We start from the raw sequence: 26,030 nt of genomic DNA, 5'->3' as shown, positions 1-26,030 counted from the left end.
TCCAATCCTCCAAATAGAAACCCCCGGTTTCTATCTAAAAATAAAGTTCAGTTTGTTTTAAATTCAGTTACTTAAAAAAGACAAACATTGATCCATTATTCAACTTTAATTATAAATTTTTAATGTTTTATAAGAAATTTAAAGTTAGTACCTCCTAATTATTAGCATTTCTTAACTTTGAAAAACTTTTTTATCCGCTTATAATTAATACATTCAGGCGTTTTTACTAAAAAAAGCTTCCGGAAATTTTCTTACGAATTACAACTTTTCTCAAGTTTTATATATTTTTTTATTTTCTTTTGAGGGAAAGAGACCTGACTTCAATATTGGCTAGCTCTCTAAGAAACATAGACTAAGAGTATCCCTGCCTCAATTTTGACTTTGCAAGGAACGGATTTAGTTATACGATCGTGGATCATCACGCAAGAATGTTCTGAAACAAATGTTTAAAGCAAATCCTAATCGATGTATTTCTCTTCAGAGAAAGACAAGCAAAACCCAATTTGTAAGATTTTTCCAATCTTAAGCGTAAATCGTTATTTTTCTTCCCCCGTTTTCAACAATTATTTTTCCTGAATCGAGAACGTAACTTCGCGCATGATCACTGGGTTTACTAGAGTATAGCGTAACCCCCCTAGGCGTATTAGGAAGGATGAATCACCAGGACTTGAGCCGCCAACTCATAGGGCTTCTACTATAATGCCGAATCTTAATCGGCGTGCCTTAGTAATCGATATTGTGAGTCGTAATTCGGAAGCTGCGAGTAAACTGGCAGCTACATTAAATATCTCCTAACATCGACTCCTTCAAATTCGGAAATATGTTTTCAAATTATATCAAAACACCCGACATAATTTGTACCATAAAGTTCATGTAATAAACTTTATATTTTGTTACATAAACAAATAATATTTCAAGTTTAATAAGTATTGTAGGAGCCATTTCCGGAAAATGTAAAAAAGAAAACAGAAACCTGTTGCACAAAGTTGATCTTCCGATTAAATGAAATTCTTCAAATTTTAATTCCAGTAAATCGCATTTAATTGGCACTTTAGATGCGAGCTTAAGGATGCAGTTGCTTAGGTTGCTGCAATAATTATTCAGCTTCGAGAGCCCTTGTGGCCTTCATCAAATTCAACTCAAACATTCAATAATTCTCACTCACTTTTGATTAAATTTGATTTTGCAGTTTAGTGTAATGGGATTAATTTAAAATTAAATACTTCACCCATCGGGACCGCAATTAAGTTTGGCGTCGATTGTTCACTAAAGTAGAACTCTTTGTGCTGAAGTTTTACTTCACGGTCACTGCTTTCTATTCCAAGCGGAGTATACTGGAGCTATCCCAGACCGTAACTTAGTCCGGACTTCATCCTTTCCTGACTTGCCCATTTGCGCAAGTAATCCTAGGGATTAAACCCTTTTTCAGTAAACTGTAGCACTAGAGCGAAGGTATTCATGGAATGAGGATTTTTAAACGCGACCCATCCACAATGATCTCGCTGTTCCCCTTACTTTCTCCCGGAAAGGGACTCCGTTTTATTTATTGGCTGGCTTTGAATTAGCCTAAGCCCACTCAACCTCTCTTTTGCCGGTTATATTCTGTACTGTTACCCACTTCGCTGTCCGTCTTCGGATAGGGCAGAATAGCGGCTAGCTAGTGGACGTTTAAAGTGGAGCCGATTAACCCCCTCCCCCTAGGACTGGTATTTTAGTTTGGTGGGTTCACATTAGCGTGCGACGTGGTGTCCTCAACCGGCAAAACGGGAAGTGGTTTGTTTTGGTAAATGAATGACCGTAAACTCTTTGCTTAGTTCTTCGTAACTCTCGGTCACTATCGAGATATGGAAGGTTAAATTTGGGTGGTTTTTAAATACCTCAAATTTCAATTCCTTATATCTGTATCTCTCTGTTACATCACATATCCAGCCCCAACCAAGCTTCTCATTACCTTTATCATTACTTTAACATCTTTATTGTGCACAAGGAGCCAGATTAAAGAGAGATTCTACTTTTTTTGGAAGCCGCTTTTCTATTTTGCCGCTCGGTGAGCGCCGTCAGGTGGGGGTAAACAATATCAACTTTTCTCTTGACAACCGAGAGCTTTCATGCGTAGCAGCTTTCTCCAAAGTTGCAAAAGAACAGTAAGGCTAAGTTATAAATTAAATCATTGAATTAAATAGAGTTCTGCTAACTGCTGTTCAAACTGTCCAAGTTCAACTCGTTCTCTTCGAGAGAAAAGTAGGTAATGTGCTAATAGCCATAGTAAGCTTTTACATTTTCGCTAGAAATAGAAGCAAGCTCAAGCTCAAGTGGCCCCCGACGCGGACTAAATCCCACTCCAGAAATTAGTAAATTACCGAATTATTTATTTTTTAGGGAAGAAGAGCTTTTTTTGCTGGATGTAAACTTCTGGCGTTTATCGACTGTCCTAATGGGGATTTAGTAAGCTTGCTGAACATCTACAGAATATTGTCACTTATCTTCTTGCTGTGAAATCTGGATTAAGATAAAGAATTTTGAACGATGCGAATGGAAGGCGTTGGCGAAATATTAATTTTATATCTCAAGTGTGGCAGCGATTCACGAAAGATGAGCAGTAAAATAAAGAGGATAGGAAAGTAAAGAATAGGTGATAAAGTTAGTATATAATTCCGGTGCAGTGAAATTATGGCCACCACATAGACGTATATGAACATATTCCGCCTTAAACATGGCTGTTCCTTAGTATTTATGGGATATACCTGCCCTCCATACTAGTATTCTATAAATCACATCGTCACTTATATGGAATTTATTACCAATATAATTCTATTGGACATGCTATTCCATTTTTAATATACACCGGCCATAATAATACAATGAGATTCTCAAGGCTTGGATGTCGATGTTTGCTAGTGAAGAACCATGGACAAATTTTGGCGAAGTTTCGCAGGTTTACTTAATGCTACTGATTGCCGTCCACACCCACATCCTCATGGAAAATTCCTTCATTTTATTTCCTGTGAATATCTATCAAACATTAATTAAGAACAAACTTTATTGGACGGCTTTGTCATTCCATCCAATCAATCCCAGTCGTTAACTCTCGCTAACGAAGAATAACTGTATCAAGCTATCTTAATCTGAATTAATCCAAAAATAATACTTAATAATATCTAAGTAGGAACAAATTAACTATTAATTGAAACTCTGGATAAACTTTTATTATCGCGGTATTTTCCGTTGATTGGTTCAAACTTATTACCAAACCTGAGCCAATGAAAGTTGGTGAGTAAAATTATGATTAATATTTTATGAAGTAGAAAATAAATCAGAATATCATTTGATCTTTAGAGAACGTAAATGTTATTTAGAATTTTACGCGTAATTTCAGTTACTATTCGACGAGTCGTCGACGGAAGCTAGTCAAAGAGCAAACAAGCAGCACGAAACGGAACAATAAAGCCGAATGGGGTGAATTTCATTATTTGTTTGAGAAAGGCCAAAAAAAAAGAACTCTATGGGATATTTTAGGGATAGGTCAATGTCGAGAAGGGAATAGCAGTGAGCTTTTTTGTGAGGAGTACAAGAACTAAACCATTTTAGTTGTAATAATCTTGTTCAGTACCTACGAATAAATGCCTGACGAAAAGATATCGATCTCAGTGAAGGGGCGAAGGGCGAATATACGATTAAAAAAAACCTTATGGGGGGCTAAAAGAGAATAAAGTTGCCCTTTTACAGTTACAGCTGTGTAAGTAAATATGGCTATTAAAACTTGTCACTTGGTTTGGAGCGGCTGGTTAATGTAGTCAATCTAGAAACGTGAGAGAGGTAATGGTCAACTCGTGGGTGCGCTACAGGCGACGTTACGCTAAAAAAGAAAAGAGAAAAATAATTTTCCGCACCACTTTTGCTGGGAAACTCAGGGCGCGAGGTAGGTGGCGGAGGTCTTATCTGTACAGTCTGTGATATACTGCTGGCGAGCTTGAAAGGTTGCATGTTCTACGAGTTTATTTAAATATTGCAAGCTTTTAAAAATAGAACAGTGGCGCAATCAGTGGGAGCTTGCGAGCTTTTACACACCTCCACAGGAGAAAAATATAATTGAACGGTTGGTTGGGGAAAAAAAAATATCAAGTATCCTTGAATTCTACTTCGACATCAAGTACAACCATAGGCGAGCCTATGAATTTTATAGAGAAATTTTGTATGACTCTTATGCCTGCAAATGAGTTAAAATTAATAAGTATTAAATGTGAAACTAAATTGCCAATTTGAAGGAAAACAGCTGACGTGAAGGCACCCGTTTCTGTAGAGATGACATTTTTTAGCTGTTTAAAGTAAATATTCCATTGTTTTGTTCTAAACTTGATGTTCACATTGAACAGTTCTGTTCATCGTTTTTCGTGACTGATTCAATAATCCAAAAGAAAGAAAAATCCTCGCCAATTTCAGTCATAATTGGATTACTGAATCAAAAACGATGAACAACGAGTCAAGAGCCAACCACCAAACAATTTCCCTGAAGTAGAGCTTACCTTTGGATTCACTGCCAAGAAAATAACGGAAAGGAATTATTCCAGAAATTGACAAAAATCTGTCTACTTTTTAGTATTTATCCTTAACACTGGAACACCTCTAGAGGGGGGGTACTTCAGGAGCGGGAAATGGAAGCTAAAGGTTCAATGGACAGGAAGAGTCAACTCTTAGCGCGTACCAATGCCACCATAACGTACCTAGAAAGATTAAAATGAGTTAGCACTATACAAACCAAAACTGCAAGCCAAATTTTCATAGCGTCTCAAAAAGAAAACGACCCAACTCATCCATGCCAAGGTTAATTATGTTGGCAATAAGTTTATTCCATCAGTCAATTATTTTACGATTAGGCGATACTGGATTGAACACTAATTGAATTGGGGTTCTGTTGGAACGTTTTCATTACACTGCGCATGCCTGAAAAGTTTTAGATTCATTTTTTTTAAACCTATCGCTTACTGCACATTTCCCGGACTATTAGTGCATGATTTGGTACCCGCATGATCGATCACAAATCAGTTTGAAGTTGGTTTGGATTTTGTTGGACCTGCCGACCAAAAAGTTGGAAATAAGTTTGAGTTGGGAAATCTCATTGCGAGACTCAGAAAGGTTACAAACCATTCAGGAGGTTCCAATGGAAGACTTTAAATCCAATTACTGCCGACTTTTTGATAAAAATGTGATTACTTGAGAAATAAAAACTATTCTATTCACCTAGATCATGCGCAGAAAACATTTTTGTTTTTCTTACAAAAGACCCAAAAACATTCGCTCTTCAAAAGGAGTGTAATGGAAAGTTAAAACGATCTTTACTAACCAAAGTTAACAGCTATTTACAATAAACAAGGCTATTGGATCACCCGTGAAGTTTATAGACTTTGAGGCATGTATGAAGTTTAGTCAAGGTCCAGGGATATCAGTCTGTATAATACTATAGTTCAGTCTGGCCAGCCAATAGTGTTACAGCGTCTTAATTAGAGCGCTAAGACCTTGGTCGTTAGAAACCGGATACAGTCATAAATGATGTGACTATTAATGAATGAAATTCAATACAGATTAGGGTAGGCCCAGTGGCCAAGTGAGCGGCTGCCAGCAAAACCATCCCATGTTGTTGTACGCGACGGCGACGTGGCAAACTAATTGGAACCTAATTGGGGATGGCAGGCCACAGAAGAGCTCGATAATGAAGATAGCCGTTTAATAGCCCTCCCCCCCCTACAGTTCTAAGAATTCACCAATAAGATTCACTTTATTTTTAGCGAAATAATCGACTAATTAATCAACTGTACACAGAGTTTCGATTCAGCCAGTTCAATAAGAAATAAATAATAGTTTACATGAAGGTAATTATTGGGTTATAGTTTATGCATGATTTCCAAATACTTTGCACCTAGAGGGGTTGAGAGGGCTGTATGAATGGGGCGCGTGTCACAGCCACATGAATGAGTGAACATTACCAGGAACTGCGGCTACCTGTTGTTCACCATGTAACAGTTATTCAAGTTTGTTTTCTTGCTTGATTACACATCCTAATGCTTTATTATGCACGATGGTTCTTTCAATTTCCTTTTCATTCCAAATATTTTGTTAATAAATAAAGAATCGACTGTGAACATACACACGATTCCTCGCTGCAGATCTCACAACTCTAAATTCGAGCTCTTTCTTTTCGGACACCAAATTTTAAAAAATATTCAATTCTTACTGCGATTGTACAGTTTGCAATATCGTAAATATACCCGAATAATCGATAATCGATTATTACCCGAATGGCCCTTTAGAGGTGAGAAAGCCATAGAGGTAAGTTCTTGGATCGGCCATACATCGCTAGATTTTTATTTAATTCAACGCGCGTCAACATCATAACTATTTCCGCCTCAAGTTTCAGCAAGTACTCGTACTTCAGGTACAGTTTATTTACAAGTCGTGTACTTTTCGTAATCTCCAAGAAGGTTTTCGGAATTTGAATAAAAATTAATAAATTTAAAAACTTGAGAAGAGTACGGAGAGAAACTGGCCATAGTTTTCGCAGCGGATTTGAGTTTTCTTTGCTGGAAAGTTTGCAATCAGTGGAAAAATCCAAAATTCTTCAAAGGGAAAATTTATAAGAATGAAATAGTAATCATCTAACTAGCCAAGTGCTGGGCAAACTATCTTTAACAGGATGTTAGTTCACTGCTGGACTTGGAAACTTGTTCTGCCCAGTGGTTGGTCGAAGGAGACAGTCTGCAGCAGCTCGTACTCTTCAAACACAACTTCCTACTTGCAGCTGACAACTGTCTGTCCATCAAACTCGCTAACGGCTATTGATACCCTGATCAATACTTTCCATTTACCAACCAACATCCATGGATTTACCCAATTTTTTGTTCCTTTTCACTAGATGTTCTTATTTTGAAGATAACATTTCTTGTGTCAGTAGATCAGCCTTTATTATCTCCACATCATTAGAATAAGAAACATCTATTGTTAATAACTTATAACACCTAATATAACTTAATACTGATTAACCCAGGCAACTTAATTTGTGCAAAGAGAGTGGCATAACTTAACACTTACACCTGATGGAACCCAAAAAATCGATTTACCAGGAAAAGTGTTTCAAATGAAAGTAAGAGACCTTTATGGGCTCCTGTAATGTAAGAACTCAATAAAAAGAACGAGTTTCTTTCGAGAAATCGCTTAAAAAAACTGGTAAATCGCATAGGTGGAGTCGAATCGGCGTTGGATTTCGAAGCAAGTTCGGAAGCGACTGCAGAAGAAAATACAGGTTTTAGGTTTCCGCCCCTTCATGCCCTTTAACTGGTACTAACTTCAAAAATCAAATACCGGAGTGACAGTCACTCTTTCGCTGTTGTTGCAATCTTCAAATTTTACCTACGTTTAGTTACTCTCAACTAAGTTGTTTAAACTAGGGATGCAATCGGTTATTCCCATTTGATATATCTAAATTGACCCTTTTACCTGTTCTATGTTTCAGGTCCGTACATGCAAGCGTGGAAGCGTGGCATCGCCATACTTACAGCCGGTAGTGTGAAAGTAAGTCCAGATGAAAGATTTCGACTAGTGGACGGGTATAATCTGGAGATTCGAGACGTCCAGACGCAGGACGCTGGTAACTATGTATGCCAGATCGCTACCTTGCAGCCGCTCGAGATCACACATACAGTCGAGATACTTGGTGAGTACAAACTAGTATTACTTTTTTACTTAATGTTGATGAGTTGGAAGAATAATTAAGGTTAGATTAGGAAAAGAGGCACTATAGCTAAGAGTGGCTTACAGCGCCGCCCTCTTGTAAATCTATTACGAATATCTTCTCTTTATTGCAGCCTCTTTCAACGGTCGCGTATGATCTGGTCTCTATCGCTGTTAGACAGGAATCTCGTCATTGCCTTTAACCTGCAAACTGTAACTTACCTTCTGGAAATGTTTTCTTAGTCTATCTGGTTCTATGCAAAGCATTAAGCTGTCATGAGCTATGAGCGTCGACCGACATTCGGGGTCAGACCCGTGACCCAGGTGGACCACTTTTTGGTTTGGTGTTTGCTGGACCCCTTACCAGCAAAGTCTAGTGAGATGGACTTACCGCAAGCTGGTCCTCAATGCTGCTGGGATTAATGGCTGGAATACACCTTCAAATAATTGGCCGATTGCGGGGAAGAGACCCTGCAGATCCTTTGACTTCCTGTCCCCCCTGAAAGGTTACTTCTCCTGCGGCTAGAGTGCGTAATAGTAGTTTCTTTAAATTGGTCGGTGTGTGAGTACGTTTAGGTGTTTGTGAGACTCATTTTGGCAAGCAATTTCCAGTATTTCACGATTACTGTGTTACAGATGGAAAATCTGGTAACAAGAATTCATAATTAATTTTAATTTAAATAATTCAATTGGGGACAAATGTATACATAAAAATAGAATATGAGTACAAAGAAATACGTCTTTGGTAAGATAAGCAAGTGAAATTGTACTTCGGCCTGTTTATGAAGAAGCGAACAAAAGGGGATAAACAGAGCGGCGCGTATGCGAGGAGCCAGAGCTCGACTGTGAGCAGTAAGTGACGGATAGCTCTGTTATAAGGTGACTTCCTTTTCTTCGGCTTGGCCGGATGCACCTACAATTTTCATACAGAAATTGGAAAGTTCGTGTGAGGGGTTGAAGTTACCAGTGTTGGTGAACATTTTTTTCTGTAACATTTCCCAGTGTGGGGATTACCCTCCACGTAATTTACTACAGAAAAGGAAGTAGAGAGTGCTGCAGTGGACTACGGAACAAGCGCCGGAAAAGCGAAAATACAATTTCACCCACGCAAAAAACCAAAGTAAGACCCAGGCCTGGGGTAAGTGGAGTATTTCTTTTGTATATAGTTATGTATATAGTTTTCACGGTTTTTTTCCTAATTATATTTTATAGTATTAAGGTTTTCAACAGTGTAATTTTTTTATTTTGTTTGTAACCCTATGAGGATAATTGTATTGGTTTAGTATAAGAAATAGTACAGTTATAAGGAAGCTTCCGCCTTGGGCTTTTTCCCCCCTAAACAAGGGTTTTTTAATTTTTGTTCCTTCTGTAAATACATCAATCACTTGATTTAATATATCGTATACTTGTGCTAAGTACCGTAAGGGTAAATAATATTGTATCAGAGGATATACATTTGCCACCCAATAATCTTTTTTTTTGATTTTTTTTTACAAACTTCTTTTTCAATATACATTGTTGTCTCCAAATTGCCTTCGTCTTTTTCTTTTTATCCCAGAACTCCCTCCCTCCACCCTATTTTATTTTTAGTTGCAGGCCTAAAAACTATTATTATGGTCCCGTAGGTTTCGCTGTTTCCTGCGGAACTAACTTAAAACAGCGTGGCGCCCTAAATACATTTTCTTTTTTTTATTTTCTCTCCTTTACTTATTGCATTTTATTTTATTGTGTTCTTCTTCATCTCGACCCACCCCCTTCTCCATTGAAGTGACGCTGGGCCTAAATGGTAGCGTAACAACTGCTCCAACGATTTTAATTCTATATTTCTTTTCTGAAATTCTATTTATTTTAAACGTTTTGCTTGGACATTCATGTAAGAATGTTTTTAGGGGAAACTTGAAGAAGTTTTATTTCAGTGTAATAAATTATTACCTCATAATTTCCAAATATTATCCAGCAAACTTTATTTAAGCGAGATATTTAGCGAGTGATTCATTTTTACTTTCCTCGAAAAGTGACTATATATACGATATATAGTCTCGTATTTTATGTATAATGAAATATCTTACCGGAAATCGCAACTTGGAGAAAGGTCAAACCATCGGATGTGCCTCAGTTCAGGACGAGAATAGCTTTTTTTAAAGAAAATTTAATTGGCTGGGTTGCGATGAGAGAAAGGCGTGTCCTAATTAAGTTTCATCAGGTTTGGGTAGTGAAACTGTGAATGCTTTTTATTGGTTAATTTCTTTAAAAAAAAAAAATAGGGTGAAGAATAAGTGTATCCCAGAAGAGCGAATCGCAGTAACGGGATTTCAGGCATGTGACCACTCCGAAATATCAGTACGAAGGTACCTGTAATTCAAAATAAATTGCACCCTTAGTCTGGCCTGTATTCTCTTGCTGAGTTTTTCACGCTGTTGGGTTAGTTTGGTTATGTACGTCTGTCCATACATTGCTTATATTTAGATACTGAAAGGGTTGGAACTGTACAATTGTGTTACTTGAACTGTTGTAGCCCTGTTCCCAAGCCCCAGACATTCTATCTGCGGCTATTCAACATCACCCAGAGGTTATTCCCGAGGCTAAGGTTGAATAATCTAACTAAGATATGGTTGTATTCCTGTTTGGAAGGAAGGGACGGCCCTTGTAACATCTAGTAGAACCGTTTTATTTCCTTTCCTTTTTATTTCCCAACTACAGAACATCTTGTAAAGACAACCCTACCTGCTTATATTAGTGTAGCCATGAATACAAGACCTGACCCTTCTGCATCTTGTAAGCCCGCTAGTATTTCTTTCAACAATTCGGGAAATAGATGTTCATTCGCCCAAGAGAAGAATTACGTTGGAAAATGTTTTCCCACCATGGATATCCTAGACAGGAAGGAGTTGGGAACATTGCAGGCTGTATCTCTACGGATTTACTGGTCTGCATTCCCTGATGTTATTTCGATCCCTAAATACACGTGCATTCCTAAGCAAACAGTAGAGAAATTCGGCTAAGCATTTGCACTTTGTAGTGAGGACCTACCGTTAACAACAATCCACATTAAATTCCATTGGGCTACAAAGCCATATCCACACCAGCTTTGGATCCACATCTATTATCAGCGACAACCGAATCTTTATATTTAAATTAGGTATTCTTGTCAGCAAGAGCCGCTTTTGGTTTTTCTGTAGCGAACCTGCAAAAAGTAATCAAAAATCGTTGTAATTTAGGTCAGGGATATTTAGTGAAAGATTTGTTCAACAATACGACATGCGTAGGGACAAAAGGGAAGCAATAATACATAACGGGTCTGGTGTAGGAACATAAGAACAATAGAAAGAGCGGCAAAGATAAATGCTAGGCGTGCGTTTTTTCTTCTATTATATTGCAGAACGTGGCTGCATGAATGTGTTCATGAACATGGAGAATGTGAACATGAATGTGAAACTCAGCGACGTCCCAGAGCGAGCATAGAGTGCTCCACTAGCGCACATGACAATAATACACCCCTCTAATTTCACAACCATGGACATAAATTTGTTCACAAGTACGACAGACAGAAAGCGTCCCCGGACATCGGAGTCCAACTATTTTTCTTTCCAACCCATTTCCCATTTTGGAAGGATGGAAGAATATATGAAAAGTATAACAATAATAAAATAAATTGGCCAATTATCATCACTGTTCTACTACTTTCCCGCTTTTCTTCTTTTAGTTCCTTTATGTTTTCTGGAGTTTTTCCATTTTGGGGGCTGTCCGAAAATACATTATTTGATGCTTGTAAAGGAGAATAAAAAAGTCTTAAACAATTGCTAACGTGATCCCTAGACAGCAAGTTATCTACTCTCCAAAATTATTGACCCTTCAACCTAATTAGTAGCGTTCAAAGGTGAGGTGAACGAATAATAGCATAAAGCATGAAATTTACTGTCGCATGTCGCTAGTTAAGTTTCTTAACAAATGTCTACATCAAATTGTCAACAAAAAAAGTGATATCCGAAGGAGTTTACGAGTGATATCTGAAGGACAGAGCAGAACAGGTAAGTAGTCCAGCAGTGACAGTCGCTGAACGAAATTTTCGCACTAATAACTGGCTATTCCAGGAATCTAGGCAACCCTTAAGACAGTGAGAGAAAGCCGAGTAAGTTTATTTTCTGTTTTAGCCCTGTCTGGGATAACTTGTCTGCTAGCAGAACATGCATTGAGTAGATCCTGGCGAGAAGTGTTTGCGTTCTACTTCACCAGATTTTAAAATGGTTGTTTGGTTACAACGAACGATAGGAATGACGAGCACGACAATATTTGGCTGCACATTTCTTTTCTCTCCCTCGACAAAATAAACAGCTGTGACAAATGCTCAAGCACTCTGATAGCAAATCGGCAGTTAACAACTAGATAATACTATGCCCTAAAGACTGTTGCTTTTGCGTGGAGCCTTACTTCCATCGTCCCACCACAAGTTGTATATATTGAAGTCTGGGAGATGGAGATCACTGGGGACTTTCGAGATTACCGAAGGTTGTGGTACAAAAGGAAGTGGTTAGTATTGCAGGACAAGAGTGGATAAAGGAAGGTGTAGAGGAAAATGAAAAGAGAAGAAGAATAATGATGGCGGCAGAGCTGTGTAGAAGGTGGGCTAGGGCAAAGGTGTGATGTAGAATTAATGGTTGGAACATTGCTGGTTTAAGAAAACGTGTACGCCCGGACGCTATGAAGAGCTCGTCTGTCAGAAGTAATAGCGGCAGTCCTCTCCTTCAGTCCAAACTTCTGTCTGAACGGAGCATCAATTCATCGCTTATTTTATTTTAAATTAATGTCAGTGATTTTACTAGACTATCAGTGATTTTGTGGGATCAAGACAGAGTCTCGCACAGCGGTTTGACTGGTGTACTCAGCACACCAGAGTATTCTGCAAATGAGTACTTGGTGAAAATAGCTTTCATAAAGTCATTAGAGGACAAGTTAGATAGTTTGCCTGCAACTAGTTGTTTCTTCTTATTGCTGGCAAGAGGAACTATTTTATGATCTTGTCGAAATTGAGAGATTAAGATTAAGGAAATACATAAATAAAGACGTCTGAATACGAAAAAAGCGAGTTGTGACACGACTTTCTATTTTATTTTAAACAAAATTATAGTAAAACCGCAAATTGGAATCAAATGATGATGATTAAACAATTTTTTCTAGAAAACTAGTTGTAGGTCAAAAAGTGATGGGTTCAATGTCCTTGAAAAGTTTAAAGAAAATCCTTTTTGCAGTTTTCTAAAAAATCTCAAGAAAGTGGAAACTTCGCTCACTGAAGCATTTTCCTGCTTACACGATATTGTGCAGTTACCTGGACCAATTGTATTTCTTCTGTATATTAACTAATCCATCTTTTCCTCTGCAGTTGGTTAGAGTTCTCAGGTTTTCTGTAAACCTAAAATTGATGGCCTTAAAATTGTATTACTTTGCGCAATTCTCTTCTCACACCATGATTGGTGTGAAAATTATTCTAAATTTAAATTATTCCTATTCATTTTCGTAAAATGAAAAACGTCCTTTTTATTCACATCAGCAAAGATAATTTTCTATAAACATCAGTTGCCGCTAAATATCTTGACGCAGGACTCTAAATTAACATTCAACATTCATGTTTACAATCTGCAAACAAGTCAGCAAATGTCCGGAATTCTCACAAAAATCCACTCTATCGAGCAGGAAACGAGATATTAAGAGTTAAAATTTGCTCCTGTTTTACAGAGTGAAAACTTAAACATCAAATATCTCGTAAACTACTCGATAGATTTTGCTTATATTTTAACTGAATATGGAGGTAACTATTGTCTATCATTGTGTTAAATTTAGTAAAAATCTTTTAAATTTTTTTTTTGGCATTGGCTTCCGCCATACAGCCAGCATCGTCTAGGTGCTTATCACTAGAATATCACTCACTCTCCATTCTTACCTACAAATACATTCGCTTCACACATTCATCATTCTACTAGATACCGCTATTTACATAAACTACTGCTAATGGATGGAGCAGCACTCTGTGCTCCTGCCATCCTTATAGCTTAACCGAAATTAAAATCACGTAATCCTTCTCTACGCATTTTCTTCCATTCATTCTAATTCGGCTATAGCTGTTAAATACATTCATATTTCATTGCTAGCTCTTCTATCGACTTAAGCACATAAATGTTGGTGGAGAATATAATGTCTTCGTAGCGAAATGGTGCATCTAAATACCTGTATATATCGTCAAACATTCGTTTCCTTTCTACCACATAACGTGGAAATATCATTATTACATGTTTGAAATCCTCCACCTCATTGCAATCTACGCAAAGAGGAGAGGACCTTTTGTTGATCCTGTGTAGATACGATCCGCACACCGCGTGGTTCGCTCTCAGACTGCTTATTGTCGTAACAACCCATTTATTAGTGACAGTTCCCTTAAACCATGGTTGTCTAGGTAACTGATCTGCCATAGTTTTATAGAATCTACCTTTATCACCATTATTTTAATCTGTCTGCCATTTTTGTAGTGCTGCTTGTGCAATTATACCCTTGATATCGGTGTGTGGTAATTTATAATTAGCCATTTCCCCATTATTGGTGGCTTGCTTTGCAAGTGCATCAACAATTTCATTCTCTTTTATACCACAATGACCCCTTACCCACAAAAAATTAATGCAGACTCCCTTCTCTTTAAAAATGGCAATAGTTTCTACAATCTCTGCGATAATGTAATTCATTCCTGCAGACTGGTTGTGTATATGTGATAATTTACACAACACACTGGCTGTCACTAATAATGGTATATTTTTTCTCCGACAGCGAATTAATATATGTTAAAGCTGTTAAAATAGCAATTAGCTCCACTGTATAGATGGACGCCTCATCTTCTAATTTAATTATCGTAAAATAGTTCCGAACCGGATCATACACAGCACTTCCGACTTTATTATTGTTTTTGGACCCATCTGTAAATAAACGATATCAGCCCGGATAATGGGAAGAAATGTAATCTTCGAAGGCCGCGGTTCTCATCTTTTCCGGTACCTTTATCAAGTCGAAGGAAGTGTTAACACTTAATTCGCTCAATAAATGTTCGTATTTTAAGGTGTACACATCTAACTTATTATTAGAATATACCTTATCTCTAAAGGTAGAGATTCTAATAAAATTTCTGTGTAAATGGGGACTTTTTTTTTCTCCAATATTTGTGAGTGAGGACTTCGGTATTTAATACCGATAGATTTTGCTTATATTTTAACTGAATATGGAGACTACTATTGTCTATAATTGTATAAAATTTTGTCAAAATCTATCGGGCAGAAATTGAGATATTAAGTGTTGAACTTTGCTTCTGTTTTACGGAGTGAAAAGTTTACTTTCAAATATCTCGTAAACTACTCAATAGAATTTGTTTATATTTTATCTGTATATGGAGGCAATTATTGTCTATCATTGTGTTAAATTTAGTAAAAATCTATACGGCAGAAAAAGAGATATTAAGAAGTAAAGTTTGCTTTCATTTTACGGAGTGAAAAGTTTACCTTCAAATATCCCGTAAACTACTCGATAGATTTTGCTTATATTTTATCTGTATATGGAGGCAACTATTGTCTATAATTTTGTGAAATTTGGTTAAAATCTATCGGGCAGAAATTGAGATATTAAGAGTTAAACTTTGCTTCTGTTTTTCGGAGTGAAAAGTTTACTTTCAAATATCTCGTAAACTACTCAATAGAATTTGTTTATATTTTATCTGTATATGGAGGCAATTATTGTCTATCATTGTGTTAAATTTAGTAAAAATCTATAGGGCAGAAAAAGAGATATTAAGAGTTAAACTTTGCTTCTGTTTTACGGAGTGAAAAGTTTACTTTCAAATATCTCGTAAACTACTCAATAGAATTTGTTTATATTTTATCTGTATATGGAGGCAATTATTGTCTATAATTTTGTGAAATTTGGTTAAAATCTATCGGGCAGAAATTGAGATATTAAGAGTTAAAGTTTGCTTCTGTTTTACGGAGTGAAAATTTTAACATCAAATATCCCGTAAACTACTCGATAGATTTTGCTTATATTTTAACTGAATATGGAGACTACTATTGTCTATAATTGTATAAAATTTAGTCAAAATCTAGCGGGCAGAAAACGAGATATTAAGAGTTAAAGTATGCTTCTGTTTTACGGAGTGAAAATTTTAACTTCAAATATCTCTTAAACTACTTGATAGATTTTGTTTATATTTTGCCTGTATATGGAGGCCACTATTGTCTATAATTTTGTGAAATTTGGTTAAAATCTATCGGGCAGAAATTGAGATATTAAGAGTTAAACTTTGCTTCTGTTTTACGGAGTGAAAAGTTTACTTTCAAATATCTCGTAAACTACTCAATAGAATTTATTTATATTTTATCTGTATATGGAGGCAACTATTGTCTATAATTTTGTGAAATTTGGTTAAAATCTATCGGGCAGAAATTGAGATATTAAGAGTTAAACTTTGCTTCTGTTTTTCGGAGTGAAAAGTTTACTTTCAAATATCTCGTAAACTACTCAATAGAATTTGTTTATATTTTATCTGTATATGGAGGCAATTATTGTCTATCATTGTGTTAAATTTAGTAAAAATCTATAGGGCAGAAAAAGAGATATTAAGAGTTAAACTTTGCTTCTGTTTTACGGAGTGAAAAGTTTACTTTCAAATATCTCGTAAACTACTCAATAGAATTTGTTTATATTTTATCTGTATATGGAGGCAATTATTGTCTATAATTTTGTGAAATTTGGTTAAAATCTATCGGGCAGAAATTGAGATATTAAGAGTTAAAGTTTGCTTCTGTTTTACGGAGTGAAAATTTTAACATCAAATATCCCGTAAACTACTCGATAGATTTTGCTTATATTTTAACTGAATATGGAGACTACTATTGTCTATAATTGTATAAAATTTAGTCAAAATCTAGCGGGCAGAAAACGAGATATTAAGAGTTAAAGTATGCTTCTGTTTTACGGAGTGAAAATTTTAACTTCAAATATCTCGTAAACTACTCGATAGATTTTGATTATATTTTATCTGTATATGGAGGCAATTATTGTCTATCATTGTGTTAAATTTAGTAAAAATCTATAGGGCAGAAAAAGAGATATTAAGAGGTAAAGTTTGCTCTCATATTACGGAGTGAAAAGTTTACCTTCAAATATCTCGTAAACTACTCAATAGAATTTGTTTATATTTTATCTGTATATGGAGGCAATTATTGTCTGTAATTCTGTGAAATTTGGTTAAAATCTATCGGGCAGAAATTGAGATATTAAGTGTTAAACTTTGCTTCTGTTTTACGGAGCGAAAAGTTAACTTTCAAATATCTCGTAAACTACTCAATAGAATTTGTTTATATTTTATCTGTATATGGAGGCAATTATTGTCTATCATTGTGTTAAATTTAGTAAAAATCTATACGGCAGAAAAAGAGATATTAAGAGGTAAACTTTGCTTTCATTTTACGGAGTGAAAAGTTTACCATCAAATATCCCGTAAACTACTCGATAGATTTTGCTTATATTTTAACTGAATATGGAGACTAGTATTGTCTATAATTGTATAAAATTTAGTCAAAATCTATCGGGCAGAAAACGAGATATTAAGAGTTAAAGTATGCTTCTGTTTTACGGAGTGAAAATTTTAACTTCAAATATCTCTTAAACTACTTAATAGATTTTGTTTATATTTTGCCTGTATATGGAGCCCACTATTATCTATAATTTTGTGAAATTTGGTTAAAATCTATCGGGCAGAAATTGAGATATTAAGAGTTAAACTTTGCTTCTGTTTTACGGAGTGAAAAGTTTACTTTCAAATATCTCGTAAACTACTCAATAGAATTTATTTATATTTTATCTGTATATGGAGGGAACTATTGTCTATAATTTTGTGAAATTTGGTTAAAATCTATCGGGCAGAAATTGAGATATTAAGAGTTAAACTTTGCTTCTGTTTTACGGAGTGAAAACTTTACTTTCAAATATCTCGTAAACTACTCGATAGATTTTGCTTATATTTTTACTGAATATGGAGACTACTATTGTCTATAATTGTATAAAATGTAGTCAAAATCTAGCGGGGAGAAAACGAAATATTAAAGTTTGCTTCTGTTTTACGGAGTGAAAATTTTAACTTCAAATATCTCGTAAACTACTCGATAGATTTTGATTATATTCTATCTGTATATGGAGGCAATTATTGTCTATCATTGTGTTAAATTTAGTAAAAATCTATAGGGCAGAAAAAGAGATATTAAGAAGTAAAGTTTGCTTTCATTTTACGGAGTGAAAAGTTTACCTTCAAATATCTCGCAAACTACTCAATAGAATTTGTTTATATTTTATCTGTATATGGAGGCAATTATTGTCTGTAATTCTGTGAAATTTGGTTAAAATCTATCGGGCAGAAATTGAGATATTAAGTGTTAAACTTTGCTTCTGTTTTACGGAGCGAAAAGTTTACTTTCAAATATCTCGTAAACTACTCAATAGAATTTGTTTATATTTTATCTGTATATGGAGGCAATTATTGTCTATCATTGTGTTAAATTTAGTAAAAATCTATACGGCAGAAAAAGAGATATTAAGAGGTAAACATTGCTTTCATTTTACGCAGTGAAAAGTTTACCATCAAATATCCCGTAAACTACTCGATAGATTTTGCTTACATTTTAACTGAATATGGAGACTACTATTGTCTATAATTGTATAAAATTTAGTCAAAATCTATCGGGCAGAAAACGAGATATTAAGAGTTAAAGTATGCTTCTGTTTTACGGAGTGAAAATTTTAACTTCAAATATCTCTTAAACTACTTCATAGATTTTGTTTATATTTCGCCTGTATATGGAGCCCACTATTGTCTATAATTTTGTGAAATTTGGTTAAAATCTATCGGGCAGAAATTGAGATATTAAGAGTTAAACTTTGCTTCTGTTTTACGGAGTGAAAAGTTTACTTTCAAATATCTCGTAAACTACTCAATAGAATTTATTTATATTTTATCTGTATATGGAGGTATTTAATTGTCTACAATTTTGTGAAATTTGGATAAAATCTATCGGGCAGAAATTGAGATATTAAGAGTTAAACTTTGCTTCTGTTTTACGGAGTGAAAAGTTTACTTTCAAATATCTCGTAAACTACTCAATAGAATTTGTTTATATTTTATCTGTATATGGAGGCAACTATTGTCTATAATTTTGTGAAATTTAGTTAAAATCTATCGGGCAAAAATTAAGATATTAAGAGTTAAACTTTGCTTCTGTTTTAAGGAGTGAAAAGTTTACTTTCAAATATCTCGTAAACTACTCAATAGAATTTGTTTATATTTTATCTGTATATGGAGGCAATTATTGTCTGTAATTTTGTGAAATTTGGTTAAAATCTATCGGGCAGAAATTGAGATATTAAGTGTTAAACTTTGCTTCTGCTTTACGGAGTGAAAAGTTTACTTTCAAATATCTCGTAAACTACTCAATAGAATTTGTTTATATTTTATCTGTATATGGAGGCAATATTTGTCTGTAATTCTGTGAAACTTGGTTAAAATCTATCGGGCAGAAATTGAGATATTAAGAGTTAAAGTTTGCTTCTGTTTTACGGAGTGAAAACTTTACTTTCAAATATCTCGTAAACTACTCGATAGATTTTGCTTATATTTTTACTGAATATGGAGACTACTATTGTCTATAATTGTATAAAATTTAGTCAAAATCTAGCGGGGAGAAAACGAAATATTAAAGTTTGCTTCTGTTTTACGGAGTGAAAATTTTAACTTCAAATATCTCGTAAACTACTCGATAGATTTTGATTATATTCTATCTGTATATGGAGGCAATTATTGTCTATCATTGTGTTAAATTTAGTAAAAATCTATAGGGCAGAAAAAGAGATATTAAGAAGTAAAGTTTGCTTTCATTTTACGGAGTGAAAAGTTTACCTTCAAATATCTCGTAAACTACTCAATAGAATTTATTTATATTTTATCTGTATATGGAGGGAACTATTGTCTATAATTTTGTGAAATTTAGTTAAAATCTATCGGGCAAAAATTAAGATATTAAGAGTTAAACTTTGCTTCTGTTTTAAGGAGTGAAAAGTTTACTTTCAAATATCTTGTAAACTACTCAATAGAATTTGTTTATATTTTATCTGTATATGGAGGCAATATTTGTCTGTAATTCTGTGAAACTTGGTTAAAATCTATCGGGCAGAAATTGAGATATTAAGAGTTAAAGTTTGCTTCTGTTTTACGGAGTGAAAACTTTACTTTCAAATATCTCGTAAACTATTCGATAGATTTTGCTTATATTTTTACTGAATATGGAGACTACTATTGTCTATAATTGTATAAAATTTAGTCAAAATCTAGCGGGGAGAAAACGAAATATTAAAGTTTGCTTCTGTTTTACGGAGTGAAAATTTTAACTTCAAATATCTCGTAAACTACTCGATAGATTTTGATTATATTCTATCTGTATATGGAGGCAATTATTGTCTATCATTGTGTTAAATTTAGTAAAAATCTATAGGGCAGAAAAAGAGATATTAAGAAGTAAAGTTTGCTTTCATTTTACGGAGTGAAAAGTTTACCTTCAAATATCTCGTAAACTACTCAATAGAATTTGTTTATATTTTATCTGTATATGGAGGCAATTATTGTCTGTAATTCTGTGAAATTTGGTTAAAATCTATCGGGCAGAAATTGAGATATTAAGTGTTAAACTTTGCTTCTGTTTTACGGAGCGAAAAGTTTACTTTCAAATATCTCGTAAACTACTCAATAGAATTTGTTTATATTTTATCTGTATATGGAGGCAATTATTGTCTATCATTGTGTTAAATTTAGTAAAAATCTATACGGCAGAAAAAGAGATATTAAGAGGTAAACTTTGCTTTCATTTTACGGAGTGAAAAGTTTACCATCAAATATCCCGTAAACTACTTGATAGATTTTGTTTATATTTTGCCTGTATATGGAGCCCACTATTGTCTATAATTTTGTCAAATTTGGTTAAAATCTATCGGGCAGAAATTGAGATATTAAGAGTTAAACTTTGCTTCTGTTTTACGGAGTGAAAAGTTTACTTTCAAATATCTCGTAAACTACTCAATAGAATTTATTTATATTTTATCTGTATATGGAGGGAACTATTGTTTATAATTTTGTGAAATTTGGTTAAAATCTATCGGGCAGAAATTAAGATATTAAAAGTTAAACTTTGCTTCTGTTTTACGGAGTGAAAAGTTTACTTTCAAATATCTCGTAAACTACTCAGTAGAATTTGTTTATAATTTATCTGTATATGGAGGCAATTATTGTCTACAATTTTGTGAAATTTGGATAAAATCTATCGGGCAGAAATTGAGATATTAAGAGTTAAACTTTGCTTCTGTTTTACGGAGTGAAAAGTTTACTTTCAAATATCTCGTAAACTACTCAATAGAATTTGTTTATATTTTATCTGTATATGGAGGCAACTATTGTCTATAATTTTGTGAAATTTGGTTAAAATCTATCGGGCAGAAATTGAGATATTAAGTGTTAAACTTTGCTTCTGCTTTACGGAGTGAAAAGTTTACTTTCAAATATCTCGTAAACTACTCAATAGAATTTGTTTATATTTTATCTGCATATGGAGGCAATATTTGTCTGTAATTCTGTGAAACTTGGTTAAAATCTATCGGGCAGAAATTGAGATATTAAGAGTTAAAGTTTGCTTCTGTTTTACGGAGTGAAAAATTTACTTTCAAATATCTCGTAAACTACTCGATAGATTTTGCTTATATTTTTACTGAATATGGAGACTACTATTGTCTATAATTGTATAAAATTTAGTCAAAATCTAGCGGGAAGAAAACGAAATATAAAGTTTGCTTCTGTTTTACGGAGTGAAAATTTTAACTTCAAATATCTCGTAAACTACTCGATAGATTTTGATTATATTCTATCTGTATATAGAGGCAATTATTGTCTATCATTGTGTTAAATTTAGTAAAAATCTATAGGGCAGAAAAAGAGATATTAAGAAGTAAAGTTTGCTTTCATTTTACGGAGTGAAAAGTTTACCTTCAAATATCCCGTAAACTACTCGATAGATTTTGCTTATATTTTAACTGAATATGGAGACTACTATTGTCTATAATTGTATAAAATTTAGTCAAAATCTATCGGGCAGAAAACGAGATATTAAGAGTTAAAGTATGCTTCTGTTTTACGGAGTGAAAATTTTAACTTCAAATATCTCTTAAACTACTTGATAAATTTTGTTTATATTTTGCCTGTATATGGAGGCCACTATTGCCTATAATTTTGTGAAATTTGGTTAAAATCTATTGGGCAGAAATTGAGATATTAAGAGTTAAACTTTGCTTCTGTTTTACGGAGTGAAAAGTTTACTTTCAAATATCTCGTAAACTACTCAATAGAATTTATTTATATTTTATCTGTATATGGAGGCAACTATTGTCTATAATTGTATAAAATTTAGTCAAAATCTATCGGGCAGAAATTGAGATATTAAGAGTTAAACATTGCGTCTGTTTTACGGAGTGAAAACTTTACTTTCAAATATCTCGTAAACTACTCAATAGAATTTTTTATATTTTATCTGTATATGGAGGCAATTCTTGTCTGTAATTCTGTGAAATTTGGTTAAAATCTATCGGGCAGAAAACGAGATATTAAGAGTTAAAGTATGCTTCTGTATTACGGAGTGAAAATTTTAACTTCAAATATCTCTTAAACTACTTGATAGATTTTGTTTATATTTTGCCTGTATATGGAGGCCACTATTGTCTATAATTTTGTGAAATTTGGCTAAAATCTATCGGGCAGAAATTGAGATATTAAGAGTTAAACTTTGCTTCTGTTTTACGGAGTAAAAAGATTACTTTCAAATATCTCGTAAACTACTCAATAGAATGTGTTCATATTTTATCTGTATATGGAGGCAACTATTGTCTATAATTTTGTGAAATTTGGTTAAAATCTATCGGGCAGAAATTGAGATATTAAGAGTTAAACTTTGCTTCTGTTTTTCGGAGTGAAAACTTTACTTTCAAATATCTCGTAAACTACTCAATAGAATTTGTTTATATTTTATCGGTATATGGAGGCAATTATTGTCTGTAATTTTGTGAAATTTGGTTAAAATCTATCGGGCAGAAATTGAGATATTAAGTGTTAAACTTTGCTTCTGCTTTTCGGAGTGAAAAGATTACTTTCAAATATCTCGTAAACTACTCAATAGAATTTGTTTATATTTTATCTGTATATGGAGGCAATTATTGTCTATCATTGTGTTAAATTTGGTTGAAATCTATCGGGCAGAAATTGAGATATTAAGAGTTAAACTTTGCTTCTGTTTGACGGAGTGAAAAGTTTACTTTCAAATATCTCGTAAACTACTCAATAGATTTTGCTTATATTTTTACTGAATATGGAGACCACTATTGTCTATAATTGTATAAAATTTAGTCAAAATCTAGCGGGCAGAAAACGAAATATTAAAGTTTGCTTCTGTTTTACGGAGTGAAAATTTTAACTTCAAATATCTCGTAAACTACTCGATAGATTTTAATTATATTTTATCTGTATATCGAGGCAATTATTGTCTATCATTGTGTTAAATTTAGTAAAAATCTATAGGGCAGAAAAAGAGATATTAAGAGGTAAATTTTGCTTTCATTTTACGGAGTGAAAAATTTACCTTCAAATATCCCGTAAACTACTCGATAGATTTTGCTTATATTTTAGCTGAATATGGAGACTACTATTGTCTATAATTGTATAAAATTTAGTCAAAATCTATCGGGCAGGAAACGAGATATTAAGAGTTAAAGTATGCTTCTGTTTTACGGAGTGAAAATTTTAACTTCAAATATCTCTTAAACTACTTGATAAATTTTGTTTATATTTTGCCTGTATATGGAGGCCACTATTGCCTATAATTTTGTGAAATTTGGTTAAAATCTATTGGGCAGAAATTGAGATATTAAGAGTTAAACTTTGCTTCTGTTTTACGGAGTGAAAAGTTTACTTTCAAATATCTCGTAAACTACTCAATAGAATTTATTTATATTTTATCTGTATATGGAGGCAACTATTGTCTATAATTGTATAAAATTTAGTCAAAATCTATCGGGCAGAAATTGAGATATTAAGAGTTAAACATTGCGTCTGTTTTACGGAGTGAAAACTTTACTTTCAAATATCTCGTAAACTACTCAATAGAATTTTTTATATTTTATCTGTATATGGAGGCAATTCTTGTCTGTAATTCTGTGAAATTTGGTTAAAATCTATCGGGCAGAAAACGAGATATTAAGAGTTAAAGTATGCTTCTGTATTACGGAGTGAAAATTTTAACTTCAAATATCTCTTAAACTACTTGATAGATTTTGTTTATATTTTGCCTGTATATGGAGGCCACTATTGTCTATAATTTTGTGAAATTTGGCTAAAATCTATCGGGCAGAAATTGAGATATTAAGAGTTAAACTTTGCTTCTGTTTTACGGAGTAAAAAGATTACTTTCAAATATCTCGTAAACTACTCAATAGAATGTGTTCATATTTTATCTGTATATGGAGGCAACTATTGTCTATAATTTTGTGAAATTTGGTTAAAATCTATCGGGCAGAAATTGAGATATTAAGAGTTAAACTTTGCTTCTGTTTTTCGGAGTGAAAACTTTACTTTCAAATATCTCGTAAACTACTCAATAGAATTTGTTTATATTTTATCGGTATATGGAGGCAATTATTGTCTGTAATTTTGTGAAATTTGGTTAAAATCTATCGGGCAGAAATTGAGATATTAAGTGTTAAACTTTGCTTCTGCTTTTCGGAGTGAAAAGATTACTTTCAAATATCTCGTAAACTACTCAATAGAATTTGTTTATATTTTATCTGTATATGGAGGCAATTATTGTCTATCATTGTGTTAAATTTGGTTGAAATCTATCGGGCAGAAATTGAGATATTAAGAGTTAAACTTTGCTTCTGTTTTACGGAGTGAAAAGTTTACTTTCAAATATCTCGTAAACTACTCAATAGATTTTGCTTATATTTTTACTGAATATGGAGACCACTATTGTCTATAATTGTATAAAATTTAGTCAAAATCTAGCGGGCAGAAAACGAAATATTAAAGTTTGCTTCTGTTTTACGGAGTGAAAATTTTAACTTCAAATATCTCGTAAACTACTCGATAGATTTTAATTATATTTTATCTGTATATCGAGGCAATTATTGTCTATCATTGTGTTAAATTTAGTAAAAATCTATAGGGCAGAAAAAGAGATATTAAGAGGTAAATTTTGCTTTCATTTTACGGAGTGAAAAATTTACCTTCAAATATCCCGTAAACTACTCGATAGATTTTGCTTATATTTTAGCTGAATATGGAGACTACTATTGTCTATAATTGTATAAAATTTAGTCAAAATCTATCGGGCAGGAAACGAGATATTAAGAGTTAAAGTATGCTTCTGTTTTACGGAGTGAAAATTTTAACTTCAAATATCTCTTAAATTACTTGATAGATTTTGTTTATATTTTGCCTGTATATGGAGGCCACTATTATATATAATTTTGTGAAATTTGGTTAAAATCTATTGGGCAGAAATTGAGATATTAAGAGTTAAACTTTGCTTCTGTTTTACGGAGTGAAAAGTTTACATTCAAATATCTCGTAAACTACTCAATAGAATTTATTTATATTTTATCTGTATATGGAGGCAACTATTGTCTATAATTTTGTGAAATTTGGTTAAAATCTATCGGGCCGAAATTGAGATATTAAGAGTTAAACTTAGCTTCTGTTTTACGGAGTGAAAAGTTTACTTTCAAATATCTCGTAAACTACTCAATAGAATTTGTTTATATTTTATCTGTATATGGAGGCAATTATTGTCTATAATTTTGTGAAATTTGGTTAAAATCTATCGGGCAGAAATTGAGATATTAAGAGTTAAACTTTGTTTCTCTTTTACGGAGAGAAAAGTTTATTTTCAAATATCTCGTAAACTACTCAATAGAATTTGTTTATATTTTATCTGTATATGGAGGCAACTATTGTCTATAATTTTGTGAAATTTGGTTAAAATCTATCGGGCAGAAATTGAGATATTAAGAGTTAAACTTTGCTTCTGTTTTTCGGAGTGAAAAGTTTACTTTCAAATATCTCGTAAACTACTCAATAGAATTTGTTTATATTTTATCTGTATATGGAGGCAATTATTGTCTGTAATTTTGTGAAATTTGGTTAA

The 26,030-nt window shown here is 33.5% G+C and overlaps 1 protein-coding gene across 2 annotated transcripts in view; it reads left to right on the top strand.

The window, feature by feature from the left end:
• Window positions 1-26,030, top strand: part of LOC141455771 (protein amalgam) — a 553,007-nt gene that overhangs the window by 366,357 nt on the left and 160,620 nt on the right. For both annotated transcript variants that reach the window (XM_074131135.1, XM_074131133.1), the window contains exon 3: window positions 7,505-7,705. In XM_074131135.1, the coding sequence (XP_073987236.1) occupies window positions 7,505-7,705 (201 nt within the window). The remainder of the gene's footprint in view (window positions 1-7,504; window positions 7,706-26,030) is intronic.

This window comes from Rhodnius prolixus, unplaced genomic scaffold (genome assembly GCF_049639745.1).
Source record: "Rhodnius prolixus isolate KJV_2025 unplaced genomic scaffold, Rpr scaffold_4, whole genome shotgun sequence".
In the NCBI taxonomy this organism is placed as follows: domain Eukaryota; kingdom Metazoa; phylum Arthropoda; class Insecta; order Hemiptera; family Reduviidae; genus Rhodnius; species Rhodnius prolixus.
This window is presented reverse-complemented; position numbering and strand designations above follow the sequence as displayed.